The following is a 14,940-nucleotide window of genomic DNA, read 5'->3' on the forward strand; positions in this document are numbered from 1 at the left end:
GAGATGGGCAGGGACAAGTCTATTAAATAAATAAATAAATAAATAAATAAATAAATAAATAAATAAATAAATAAAATTACCAATTCCTCAGCTACAGAAATCACCTTTTGCAGACAACAGTTGGCAACTTTTAATGTTACTGTATCATTTTCATCTGATAAAATATAGTTTACCTAAAATTTGTCTGGCCTGTCCAGACAAACCTTTAGGAATGAGCATCACTGTTACAAGCATCGGCAGGAGGAGGAAAGGGATTGGGGGTCAAGTAATAAAACATTTCTTGTGATGTCATGATGCATAATTTATATGCAAGTCAGCTTCATTTCTCTTCCACAGTCTCTCTGACATTGATATAACTAGTTCTTTTCATTGAGGATAGTTCTTCTGGCTAAAACCACAAATTGCTCTAAATAGATTAAGTCTTTGACACAGCATGGCAGCCATACAATCCCAGGAAAAGATGCAGCTGCTTTAAAGAGTTGCAAACAACCACTACATTCATGGCCCTGTACTCTGTAAAGACTGTGTGGGAACTGAATCAAAAGAACTGCAGAGCCCTGCTGCATAATGCCCTCAAATATCTATAATTCAGCTATAGTGTTGACTCCTTAAAATAGTTTCCATTTCCTTTAGATTTGGGCTCGCTTCATAGTCATTTATTTGAACTCTTTCAGCTTTAACAATTTGCATTTGGTTAGGTGCAAGTTTTAGAACTTGTTGCTAGCCTTCATACAGTCTTTGGTCACATTCATCTTAAGTAAGCCCTTAAACCAAAATGTCACCAATAAAAAATGAAACACTAGATACTGTAAAAGTGCAGGCCATTTCCTTTAAAACAGCTATGAATGTAGAAATCCCAAAAGATACTCTTTAAAAGAAAAGAAAAAAAAATTCATATGGTGCAATAAACCAAGTTGATGTGATGCAGCCTGGATCTAACTATATTTACCAAAATTCACTGGCAGCATCAGGCAGTGAGTATATTCAAGCACTGGAAGTTGCAAAAGGCTATCATCTTGTGAAAAGGATGAACTTTTGTTCAACTGTTTCAGGCCTATCCAGATACAAACAGTTCCATTTTTCTTGGCTGCTGGTCCCATTATTTCAATTACTCCATGTTGAATGGTTCTCTCTAATTCTGTGTTTACTTTGGGGACTGACTGTTCCTTAAGCTTTATCTTTACTGCTGGAATCTTTAGGGTTCTTATTTCTTAGTGAGGCTTTGTAGGAACATTTTCTGTGCAGTGGACTAAGTTCATTATGATAGATGCTTCTCTGCTATTAGACTGTTCGCCTGACTATGGAGTATACAGTATATAAGCTCGTATTTTCTGCCTCTGTACTGGGATATTGGCTGTTCAGCATCTTGGGCAATATCAAATCTTTCTGCTAAAGCAGTGTTGTCCAGACTTGGCCACTTTAAGATGAGTGGACTTCAACTCCCAGAATTCTCCAGCCAGCCATGCTGGCTGGGGAATTCTGGGAGTTGAAGTCCACTCATCTTAAAGTGGCCAAGTTTGGACAACACTGTGCTAAAGTTTGCAAAGAATCAGTAGTCAGTTGCAGTAGTCAGCTGAAGACAAGGCAGGCTCTGGGAATTTCTGTAGATAGATTCTGAAATCACATTTATATCTGCTTCTAGATCAGCTTTAAAACACACACATTGACTTGCAAAGAGGCTTTCCAAAATTTGGCAGAATCCTCATGGCACCCAATTGTCCTCACAAAGAAATGTTGCAGCTATCGCTAGTCAAATTCAGAAGACTGCTGCAGAATTACCTCTTGTTTAATATTTGAGACATTCAACTGTCTTAGCAGGACATTATGCCCTCTGAAGTTATCTTTCTCATGCAACTATGCCTAGAGGCCTTCAGGAATACTGGTGAGTGCTGTGATCATGGGGCAAAACTTGTATGGCCTGGGCTTTCTGTTGACTTCTGTTTAACTTTGTTTAGATGGCTAGGAGATTTTAGCAACTTTCTACTGCAGGCCTGCACAGGATACAGACCATGGGCCACGTGCAGCCCTCCAAGCAGCCTTGTGCAGCACACCAGCATTTTTTAAAAGCTCAATAGATCCACTGACACTAAATGTCACCACCACCAGAAAGGATCCACCACTGCTGCCACCCTGAAATGCACACGGCCGAGCACCTCCCACGCCACCAGACCTCAACTGACCCTGTCAACTCTATCTCTGCTGCTATTCCGCTAGCGATTATTTTTAATTTACCAGTTGTGCAGGCCTGTTCTACAGCTTTATTATGATTCCTTCTTCCTAGACCTGGACAGTTCTGAGTTTCTTAACATCTGCTGAGCTTCTTCTAAAGATAAAATTCTTTCCATCTTTGACATGAAGCCTTGTCTGAAATGCCTACGATCAGTCTGTCCCTAAAGTTTCATTCTTCTGTCTTCCAACTGTCACTTGCTTTCTTAGGCAGCCACTTAACATAGACCTGAATAGATTTCTTAGGCTCCTGAGTGCTTTGCGGAAAGCAGGCCTGCTCATACATCAGATTGCTCTTGTTGAAAATCGTGTGGAAATACTCAACAAAATTTATCGACATAAATCAATATTTATATTTATCAATATAATTTTCTCAATATAAAAAAATTATCCTTATCTAGAGTGGCAACAGTAAAGGTGACAGATTTGAACATATGCTCTGTCTATGGCCTCATGGCACTCAAAGGGATAAATACTGAGGTTTCTTCATCTGTATTTAGTTTGATAACAGTTCTGTACCTGGAGCACCTCTGCTTCTAATTATTCAGCAAACTGATTAAAATCAATGTCCTCTGCTGAGAAAATGTTTGCCATGCTAGGCCTTCAAACTGCAGGACTGGAAAGGCTTCCAGTGAAGCAACAATAACTGAGTTTATCTGCAATAACTAAAAAATATGGATTGTTGTCCATCCTAATAGCTTTCTCTTGCTTCAGTTCTTTGTGTGTGTGGGGGTGGGGGTGGGGGTGGGGGGGGTTCTTTGTGATATACATTATTGTCTTCATCTCTCCTGTTCACTGAGTAGGGCCACATTTCACCACAGCAGCCTCAGCTTGAGATCACAAAGTAATCTAAAGTAAATTAAAATTAAAATTAAAATTAAAATTAAAATAAATTAAGGTAAAGTAAAGTAAAGTAAAGTACAAAGGAAGACACCTGATTTGGAATGAGATAAGAATGGTTGCTTGAAGCTGTAGAACTGAACAGGCCCAGTGGCTATACGAAGGCATATAGGGATGTACCGGCCTAGCTGCATTTAATGAATGTATATAGTTTAATTTAATGAAACAGGTTCCCACATGTGAACAATGTAGTAGTGGGCAAATTAAAAAAAATATATATCAATTTGCAATGAGCAGCACAGTACAGTTTACCTCCAAAACAAGAAAGAGGGATCCAGGAACAATGGCAAAATCGAAGTTCTAACAAGGCACCCTTTTGAGAAATCTACCACAGAAGGGGATGAGAAAAAAGACCACATAGCAACAGGAGTGAGGAAAGATAGAAATCAAGGTTCCCACAGAACATGATATTGACTTACAGTGGCTCCTGTGAGAATGGTGAGACGAGGCAAAGAGTAAATAAATAACTGGCATCAAGCTGATGGAGCAGAAACAGGTAGAAGACAATGTTTGGACAGGAGGAATTATGAGCTGAGAGAGAAGATACGTGGGCAAGAACAGCAGTGCTCAATCTGGTTCTCATAAAACATAGTTTACTATTCAGTTTTGACTGAGGACTTCCAACAAAGAGTTTTCAGCAACTTGTTCTGTAAATGAAGGGAAAGGACGATGAATCTTCCAGAAAAGGAGAGTACATGCATATTAAGACACAGCATGGATTCATTATAATAGGATTTCTCTTCGAATGTCATAGGTCTTGCTTCATTTGTTTGCATGACAGTTGGCCAGCAGGGGTTGCTTATTGTCATAGATTAGGTCCAAGAAGAAAATACAGACCTTAATCCACATTTTTCACATTTATTTGTTAAGCTGCCTGAGATTTATTTTGTGGTAGTTTACTTCCACAAGAAAGAAGGAGGAGGAGGAACATTTCACTGAATACATCTCAACCTCCTTTGGATGCTTCTACTCTAACCCAACTCCTAACTCTCTACTTTTATCCCACACTGCCTCAAACTTATTACAGACTGGTTTTTTTGTCCTTCCCAGAATTTCTCATTCTGAAAGCAGGACAAAGATTTTTAAACCAAAATGGCTGAAAATTAAGGGCCATTCACTTTAATCTATAGCAGTGTTTCTCATAAAAAAATTCCCCTCTCACCCTATGGGTGGTGTCTTCCTCAATCTCGGGTCCTCTACCAGAGGCCTGGGAGTTTGAGGGTTCTACACAGTATCTTAGCTGTTCCTAGCACTGCACTCTTCTGGACAGAGAGCTCGGATGTTGTTCCTGGGATCTGTTGGAGCCATTCTCCCAGCTTAGGAGTCACAGCCCCAAGTGCTCCTACCACCACTGGGACCACTTGGCCTTTACGTTCCACATCCTCTCTGTTTCCTCCTTCAAGTCCTGGTACTTCTCCAGCTTCTCATGCTCCTTCTTCTTGATGTTGCTGTCACTTGGCACTGCTACACCTGTCACTACTGCTGTCTCCTGGTGTGTGTGTGTATGTGTATGTGTGTATATGTGTGTATGTGTGTATCATATATATATATATATATATATATATATATATATATATATATGATTTTTAAAAATAATATAAAAACAAACACAAACAAATATAAAGTAAGAAAAAGAAAAGAAAGAAAGAGAAATCAAAGAGAAGTGCAAGAAAGGGAAAAAAGTAAAAATAGAAAAGAAAGAAAAAAGATATAAAGAAGTAGTTTCTGATTTTGTTTACAGCAGTTATAAGTACAACTATAAGTTTACCTCTTATTCTTTGGTTACAATATACCTCTCTTCTTTCTATAATCAAAACCATAAATCATAAGTTCATTTTTTTCTTTCACACAAAAAAGTTATAAGGGGTTTCTAGTCAGCAATAAATGTAGATATTGTCTTTTCTCTGATCAAAGAAGTCAATTTACTGTAGCCATCTCAGCAAGTTCCATCATTTTCACCAACCATTCCTCCATTGTTGGTATTGCAGAATCTTTCCATCTTTGTGCATACAATAATCTCACTGCAGTTATGTACAAAAACAAAGTTCCATGGCTTTTTCCCAACTATTTGTCCACCAGTCCCAAAAGAAAAACCTCTGGTTTCAATTGTATATTAATCTGTAAGATCCTCTGAATTAATGTATGTACTTGAATCCAGAATTTTCTAGCTTTTTTACACATCCACCAAACATGATAAACAGTCCCTTCTTGTTGTTCACATTTCTAGCCATTATACATTCTAGACAATTTATCTCGTGACAAATACCAATGGCACATCATTTTATAAAAATTCTCTTTAAGATTATAACATTTCAATGTTTAAGATTATAAATTTCAATCCTTTCAGCCACATATTTCCCATTGTTCCATCTATATATTATAACCAAAAAAGCCCACTTTATCATACATTCTTTCACTTGTTCTTTTTCTTTTTCAAAATTCAATAAGTTTATACATTTTAGCAATTACATGTTTATCATTTGTACACAATTCTGTTTCAAATTCAGTCTTACAATGTTCAAAACCATGTTCTTTTGTCTACTTTAAATCTTTCTAATAATTCTAAATAAGAGAACCATTGACAACTATATCCCTCTGCCACCAGTTCTTATCTTGATTTTATTTTATATTCCCCTTGACAAAGTTCTAGTATCTCATGATAAGTTTGCCATTTGTGTTTGCTTATAATTTCTCATCTGTGATATGCTTCTTGTGCTGAGAGCCACAGAAGTTTTTTTGAACACAACCTGGGTTTGTATCTATTCCCTATTCTCAATATGGCATGTTTAACATAATGGTTTTTAAAATCCACATTGACCTTGACTTTATCGCTCCACAAATATGCATGCCACCCAAATCGCAGGTCCTGTTCTTCTAACCCCAAAAGCCTTCTATTTCTCAGCAACACCCACTGTTTCATCCAAACCAAACAGCAAGCTGCAAAATACAATTTCAAATCAGGTAAACCCAGTCCTCCTCTTTCCTTTGCATCCTGTAACACCTTATATTCAATCATGGTTTTTTCTCTTGCCACACAAATTTAGATATATCCTTCTGCCACTGTTTAAGCGGTGCATCCGTTGTCAAAACAGATATTGTCTGAAACAAAAATATCATTCTAGATAAAGCATTCATTTTTATCACAAAAGTTCTCCCCAGTAATGACAATTGTAATTTCTCCCATCTTAACATATCTTTTTTTTAATTTCATTACATACCTTAACATAATTATTTTGAAATAACATACCATTCATATTTGTCATAATGATACCCAAATATTTTACCTTCTTCTCAATCTTAAAACTTGTTTTATTCATCAATTCTGTTTGATCATCTATTTTCATATTTTTTGTTAAAATCTTCATCTTCTGCTTATTAATCTTAAAGCCTAACGCACCAAATTCTTTTAATTTGTCCATTAATATTTCAATTCTCTTTAAAGGATCTTCTAGAACCAATACCAAGTCATCTGCAAAAGCCCTTAACTTATACGTTTCTTTTTAAATCTTTACTCCCATAATCCTCTCATCTTGTCTTATATCTCTATTCAATATTTCCAGAACTGAAATAAACAGGAGGGGGATAATGGGCATCCCTGACTTGTTCTATAGCAGTGTTTCTTAACTTCAGCATCTTTAAGATGCTTGGATTTCATCTCTCAGAATTCCCCAGCCAGACTTCAATTCCCAGAATTCTCCTTGCTGGCTGGGGAATCATGGGAGTTGAAGCCCATACATCTTAAAATTGCTGAGGTTGAGAAACACTGATCAGTAGGATGAAATTGGAGCTATAGGCCCATACTTGCGAATCAAGACTTAGAAAGTCAGAGAATAGCATATAGAACTAGGCAATCTGAAAGGATCTCATCATACAATGGTCTCAGATGGCCTTAGTGTCTAATAAGCTGTATTGTTTTCTAAGGGTTGAAATTCTTCAAAAGCCAGGCCCGGCCAAGCCAAGCCAGGTCACACTTTCTCTTGAAACAATAACATATTTCAAAGTCAACATGGTTCAAAATAAAACTGCATTATTAGATTTTAAACCACTTTCAGAAGAGCTTCATAAATGAAAATCCCAGGACTCAAATATAAAATGCTTATTATTTCCATTCTCAGGGAAGTTGTATATGTAATTTATAAAGTATGTCACAATACTTATTGTGATTTGGTACTTGACATAACCATAGGGAAGTACTTGAAAACTGAAATACCTTCCTCAAACACTTATATACAAGAACCGGTAACCAGGACAAAATATCAAATTATGCCCTGCAGCACAGGGAAACAACTGGCATATTCTAAATATAAGCTAATCCACTTTAATGGGCAAATATTTTAGAAAATAAACACATCCAGACCTGGTTTACAGGATCTTAATGCATTTACAAATGTATAAATAATGTGTCTTTCATAAGATGGAAATCTCACCAGATGCTGCTTCTTCTCCTGGAACACCATGATGAGGAAAATATGTACATGCTATTTATCTGTTGCTCCATTCTTGTGTCTCTTACAATATTTGAATGGGGCAACAGGGAAATTACATTTTCCTAATCCTTGAATGGTAAGGTGATGTAATTTTCCACTGCATCAGTCCATCCAGTGCAGTTATACGCCTAAATGAATGTGATGTAGAATTTAGTTACGCAACAATTGCATAAGTTATCTTATGATAAATGCTGTCTGTGTATTTATCTTGGTGACTAAGGGCCACAAGGCGATATAATCATGTTAACAGACAGGGTAAGGCTGGAACTTGGGAATCCTTTTCCTGTTTTAGAGGATGTATTATTATTAAATTCCACTTTACATTAGGATCATTGCTAGCATCTATACTAGTCAGTCTTTCTATGCTGCCAATTTTCTTTCTTAGACAAATTCTGAAACTTCAGTAGCTATTCTGGGATATTCAGGGAATTAAACTGAGACAAAGATAGTTGCAGATCATAGGGTCATAATGAACATTCAGTTGCTTTTGTATCTCAAGTCTTCTCTAACACAGTCCTGTTCCAAATGCGTTGGGGTGACAAGTCTCAAAATTTCCTGATGCATCTGGAGAGCACTAAATGGAAGAAGGTAGCATTTACTTTCCTATGACATGAAACATAGGAAATTCACACGGACATGTAGAAACACGATCCACACTTCTCTTTTTGCTTCTTTTTCAGAAACCTATTCTGAAGAGCTGAGAAGTCTAGGTGATCATCATTCAGGTATTTCTGCCTCCATTTTTATAAGACCAGTGTTTCAAAAAGCAGGTATACTGTATGCGTAGGGTTTTTTTTCTTTCTTTTTTTTTTGCTAAAATCACAAGCAACCCACACCAAGAAAAACTGATTTCTGTGACTCGCATGACTGACACATATAACTGGTTCAGATGAACCATAGTTGCTTGATTTCTCATGCTCTGCAGCAATGTTTATTCCAGCCTTTGTATTGCATTCAAGGCACTGAAACTCTTTTTTTTGGGGGGGGTTGTTTGTTTGTTTATCCATTCAATCATGCCCAATTCTTGGAGACTGCCTGGACAAGTCCCTGCAGTTTTCTTGACAAGGTTTTTTAAAAGTGGTTTGCCATTGCCTCCTTTTTAAAGCTGAGAGAGAGTGACTGGCCCAGGGCCACCCAGCTGGCTTTGTGCCTAAGGCAGGACTAGAACTCTCAGTTTCTAGCCTGGTGCCTTCACCACTGCACCAAACTGGCTCTCTAACTGAGTTTCAAACCGAAACTCTAGAAGCAGCTAAAATAGGACTCACCCAGCTTACTGGTCCAACAGTGAGGGCTGGAAATTTAAGAAGAAAAACAGAACTGCTTAAGAAGTTGAATTCTGCATTCCAGCCTATTATCACTGTTGCTGCTATTATTTTTTTTTCTTGAACTTCCATGGAGTCCCATAATATACATCGGATCTCCCTGTCAATGAAAGTAAGGTACATCCCTCCATGGTGTTCAGAAAATTATTTTAATGTTCAATCATTTTGAATAATAGTTAAGATCAAATACAGCATACTGTACATAGTCTCCCCACATTCCAGGAAGCAATTCTTCATTTTTCAGGAGTTGGTGTTTTTTTTTTTTGGTATTTTGTTAAAATTAATTTTGATTTTAAAAAAAGACTGCACTTGTTTTTTAACCATTTCATTATCCAACCTTCTTCAACCTGTTGCTCTACTCATGCACTGAACCCTAACTCCTGTATTGTTCATTTGCACTCTCCTCTGTTTGTTTGTTTGTTTTCAGGTTTTTTATACCACTTTTATTATTTTTTTATAAATAACTCAAGGCAGCAAACATACCTAATACTCCTTCCTCCTCCTATTTTCCTCACAACAACAACCCTGTGAGATGATGAGTTGGGTGAGAGAGAGTGAGAGGCCCAAAGTCACCCAGCTGGCTTTGTGCCTAAGGTGGGACTAGAACTCACCGTCCCCTGCTTTTTAGCCTGGTGCCTGAACCACTAGACCAAACTGGCTCTCCTACAATTGTTCCTACAGTTCCTACAATATTGTCATCCCCCTTTCTCCATAGTTCTGCCTCCCCTCACCTTTCTGTTCTTGTTTTCCCTCACCACCACCCTTATCTATCATATTCAAACTTTACCTGCCTGTTTCTGCAATGCCAAGGTGTTCAGCCCTCCAAACTTTCTGATGATTTCCCTCCTTGAAAGAACAACTAAAAAAGGGGGAGCTTTGTACTTCCTATGGAAAGTCTCAGTAAAATTTTGCTTGGACACAGTGCCTGGGCTGGCTTCTGGCATCTGGATCATGGGCTTGAATCTGAGATGAGAAACAAACAAAGAGATTCAAAAGGCAGTAGTAAATGAAAGTAAAGAGAAAACAGTATCTAAAATAAACAGTTGGATTTCTAAAGCCCCATAGAATCTCATTACATTATTGTTTTCTTTCTTTAAGCTCTGGACAAGGGCTCTTGTTCCACCTGGAGCACTGGCCATTTCTCAACCTTTGACAATTACCTGTATGATTTCTCGGGGACTTGCAATTATATCTTTGCCACTGTCTGCGATGACATCTCTCCGGACTTCAACATACAGTTCCGTCGTAATCTGAACAAAAAAATTGCAAGAATTATCATTGGGGTGGGACCCAATACTATTACCATTGAAAATAGTGTCATCTCCATCAAGGATTATGGGTAAGCATCCAATAGAAAAATGGTTTAGCTCTGCTGCACGCTAAAGTTTCTTCCATAACGTCGAAGGAATATGGCAACCATCTTACATGAATTTGTACCCTTGGGCTTCATGCTTGACATGATTTATCATTAAAATGCTGGGAAGCTGCAACTGATGCTGAGAAGGGCTTCCATGCTGTGTACACTTTCAATGGAACGTGCATCCCATTTCTCATTATGTCTCACTTCTGGCTAACTATGAGTAACAAGAATGCTATTAAAGTAAATGTTTTTGCTATGTGTTGCCAATGGGTAATGAAACTGCCAACACAGCACCACGAAGAACTATATTTCTCTTGAAAGTAATGGTCCAAGTCTTCTCTTCGGAGCTGATTTTCTGAAATTTGTAAAAGGGATATATACATGGGCATCCACGGGCTCCTGCTGTTCCTCCTGATGAAAGCAGCATCATACTATCACTTCACAAGCTCTGCTGGTGTTGGACACATGTACAACATTATGATGCACATCACAATGGGGCAGGGCTTGCATTGCCATGGCATGACACTGCTTTCATCAGACTGGTCTGTTTGACACCCAAGGAGACACCACTGCATACATAAGGTTAGTTAAACAACAGTTTAAAATACCAGCTTTTGCGGGGGGGGGGGGGGGGCAACAAGGGAAGGAAATCTTTTTTTTTTTTTTTTCTTGACACTTTGCTTCTAATATCGCAGAGTGCCATGCTGAGTCCTCTAGGATCAATAAACATGGTGGTGAGCTGCAAGTGGCCTTAATAATAATGTTTAAAAAGTAATTTGCTGTGGATGGGTTAAATTTTTGTTCCTTTCACAGGTGGTAAAGTATATTCAGTTCCCATTTTGAACTTAGAGTTGCAGATTCTTGTCCAAATCATTATTTTCTTAAACCCAGCCTAGGCTTATTTTTTATCCTTAAGCATAGCCATGTTCAACACTTCCGCTGTCATTTTGAACTGGAATACAAACTGTTGATTCTAACTACTGAAATGTATAGTTTTGGTGGTCCATAAGCTTTCTCTTAGAATGTATAAGTTCTTATTAAAGAAGAGCTTATTATTTGAATAAGTGAATGGACAGAGGGAAAACCATATTTTAAGGCTATCACCTGACATTTTACACACTCAGCAAAGCAATAGAGACATTCCACATTTCTACATTAGGGTCTGTAAATGTTTCAGAAGTTTCTGAATTAAAACTCCCAGCATCCCTCACCCTGTTTCTGTTGGCTAGAGCTGCCAGGAGTTCAGGTTCAGCCATATTTGGAAGTCCACTGTCCATTTTATTTCATCAGAAGATGAAAATGTAGTGAAGTTTGAATCTGTATACTGACGAAGTACACATCATTTGATTTTGAAAATGAAATAACAAATGACAATCCTCAAAATGTCTAAATGTATGTGTTTCTTCCTAGTACAATCAAATTGCCATATACTAGAAATGGAATTCAGATTACACCATTTGGGCACCTTATCCGTTTATTAGCCAAGTTGAGGGAAATTGAGCTTGCTGTTTTCTGGAACAATGATGACTACCTCATGGTGAGTAAGGTTTTTATTTTTCATACTGATTATGATTTTGGAATTCTAAAGATTCCAGGCATATGCTGAGGGAATTATTTTGCATGTATTCTTTGGTTTTGCTTAAAATACTGTAGATGGAAAATGGTAAAGTAAAAAGGTAATGATTTTAACAACTATTGTTTTAATTGGGTGGTTTAATGCATCTTACATGTATAGTTTAGGCAATGCAAGGCTGCCACTCTTAACATGGCAATAGAAAAAAAACCTATATTTGAAGTTCAAAAAATAGCCTGCAAGAAGGTAAAAAGGCAAGGTATTTCAAGAAAAATTGCTCACAGGTGTAATTAGTTTGTTTGAGCTCTTCCTCCCATAAAGGTTCTTCTCAAAAGCTTCTTTGCAAATTTCAGTGTAAGTTTTGTGATCATCTCTGCAGCTATATTATTCATTTATTTATTTAAATTTAGATCTTTAGGGCTGCCCAGCTCAACACTGACTCCGAGTGGTGTACAAGCTTAAAAAACAAGTGCAATGCTTACAACCAAGCAAAAGAGGATAAACATAACAAGGAAAATGAGCATACGCTGTAACTGAAATAGATAATACATTCCAGGTAGACACATTGTGATTGATCCCAGAGCTTGGTGGGGCTGGGGTGGGAGGAGAGACAAGGTTTTAAGCCTCATTTAAAGGATTGCAGAGTGGGGGAAATTTGAAACAGCAAATGCCACATCAGGAAAGACACACTTCCTGGGTCCCATCAGCAGGCATTGTTTAATAGAGGTGCGCAAAGTGCACTCACCCTCTCAGATCTTATGGGGCAGGCAAAAATAATGGCAGGCAGAAAGGCAATCCCTCAGATAGCCAGGCTCTGTCCCATGAAGGGGTAGGTGATAACCAGCAGCTTGAATTGTACCCAGAACCACACTGATAATCAGTGCAGCTTACATAGCAGAGGTGTTAAGTCTCCCCAAACTATATATCTTGGAGACTCCACTGCCAACTCAGTGACAAACAGCTCAGACAAGGAAGTCACTCCACAGTAGTACAACAGCAACAAGCCTAATTGCCCCAGGAACCCAACTTCAACCACAGCATCTCACATCTTGTTATCTGTAAACAGAGCCTCTAAAAGCTATTTGGGCTTCCTGAATAACAACTACCACTCCACCCCATTGGCCCTGGACTCATGGCTGGTGCCTAACTCAAAACCCTGGCAGAAATATCTCAGAGAGGGAAGGACTACCCTCTGAATTCTCCCAACTCCCAAGTCAGCTAACAGTCTACAAAAGGCCATGGATGAGGGGAACCTTGTAATGCACCAACCTAGCATTCAACAGTACCAACAGGAGACCAGGACACGGAGGATCCAGTGACCTGGCATCAGGGCTGAATTCTGAGGGCCAGACAGCAGAATTGATATCTAATATTAATTCTGCCTTCCCTATGTGTAACCCACTCCAATTTCCCATCAAATCTCCCTCTGCCCATCATCACTCAGATGTTACTGCCTGCCCTCTTTCCTCCATCAGTTTCCTTGTCCTCCCACCCCCACAATCCCTCTCCCAAGTCTTGGGAACTATTTAACATAATCATCCCCCCAACAACCAGCCAACCAACCACCTTCAGCTGGCCATCAATCCTCAATGTCCCCATAAGCAGCTTCTGCCATGGTGCCCTCAGCTGCTGCAAGGGACGTCAGGCTGTCCCAAAGCACTGGCATTAAAAGTGAGCAGAACATGGAATTATCCTACACAGTTTCTCTTTATAATCTGTGTTACAGACTACATTTATAGGTACCACCGATTGGGCAAAATGATATACAAAACATCCTCATTCAAAACATTAGTACAGATAAACTAAAATAAGAAAGCAGATACAATAACTTAACAACTCACCTACAATACTAGTCAGCTGTATCCATTCATTCAAATCTTTCTATTCACTTTTCCCCATCTCTCTCACTTGTCTATCTTTCTTTCACCTCTTTTTCTCCCCCACATTGCCATTTGAGAGAAAAGCAGCTCAGGCAGGGGATGGTTTTAAATGGAAAAGCAGAGAGGGAAAGATTCGTAACATTCCCCTAACTTTCACTCCTCGCCTCTACCTCCTGTCCCTTCTTTCTCAATAACCTTCCAATTAATATGTTAAAGGGCTTGAGGCCAGTCTGGTCCACTACAATAACCATGCACAAGTATCAACTACTTCTCACTGAGAGAAACGGATGGCTCTTTCTTCCTTACAACATCAGGACAAGAAAAAGAGATACAGGATTTGAGTCTTGGGATTGCAACAGAAGGAGCTTGAAGCATACAGTTTGCAATAGCTGCTTTTCTATCATTATTAAGGACTTTTCTAATACCTTCAATAACTGTATCTCACCGGAGCAGTGTCCTTGGAATTTCTGGATGTGAACCTTCCATTCCGAATAATGGTCTGGATGAAGCTTGCAAGAAGAATTGCTAGTGAAAAATAGCAGAAAAGGAAGGCTAAAACATGCTTTTATTTTCATGCACACATCCATGCAAACACACACCTCTACAAAGACCTCCATTCCAAATAGCTCATTCTTTATTTTCTTTAAAGCAACAGTTATTGGAACTCTACTATAAACATGTGAAAGATTGAATTTCACTCGTTATTTTAAAGATGTCATTTTAGAAACTTGGGGTATATCCAATAGTAGTTGACAGTCATAACAAAAGAAAAGCCCTGTGTTAGACGGAGGGAGGAACATGCTGGGACTTGCAGTCTGGGAAACACCATCTTATGGATTTCATGAGCTGCTATGAACCTTCTTTGGGAATAGTACAATCTACCTTCTGAAAAGAAGTAAGACTCATCTGATTGCTCATTATTATAACCTGGTAATAAAAAAGATTAGAAGATGAGGAGAGAGGATTAGTTGCTGTTCAAAAATGTCCTATCTAATAGTCCACTATGGACCATGTCCCAAATGACAACATCTAATTCTGATTAGCGCTGCCAGATGCCATATGTTCAAGCAATAATGCAAGGCAATAATGCAAGGTAAGTGACCATCTGTTTCCTCTTCAAAAAAAAGTGGTTGGGCAAGAACATTTGATGACAAATTCCAGAGGAGGAGCTGCACTACTTTGTCAAAGCAAG

At 38.4% G+C, this 14,940-nt stretch overlaps 1 protein-coding gene across 1 annotated transcript in view; it reads left to right on the forward strand.

Moving 5' to 3' along the window:
* Window positions 1-3,530: 3,530 nt before the first annotated feature.
* The window catches only part of MUC6 (mucin 6, oligomeric mucus/gel-forming), a 72,812-nt gene continuing 61,402 nt past the window's right edge, over window positions 3,531-14,940 (forward strand). The window contains exons 1-3 of the mRNA XM_088145099.1: window positions 3,531-3,564; window positions 10,034-10,274; window positions 11,706-11,832. Of these exons, the coding sequence (XP_088001225.1) occupies window positions 3,531-3,564; window positions 10,034-10,274; window positions 11,706-11,832 (402 nt within the window). The remainder of the gene's footprint in view (window positions 3,565-10,033; window positions 10,275-11,705; window positions 11,833-14,940) is intronic.

The sequence above is a fragment of the Python bivittatus genome, unplaced genomic scaffold (assembly GCF_059951505.1).
Source record: "Python bivittatus isolate LINGU-HERP-01145 unplaced genomic scaffold, Pbiv_v1 ctg000480_np1212, whole genome shotgun sequence".
NCBI classification, from domain to species: domain Eukaryota; kingdom Metazoa; phylum Chordata; class Lepidosauria; order Squamata; family Pythonidae; genus Python; species Python bivittatus.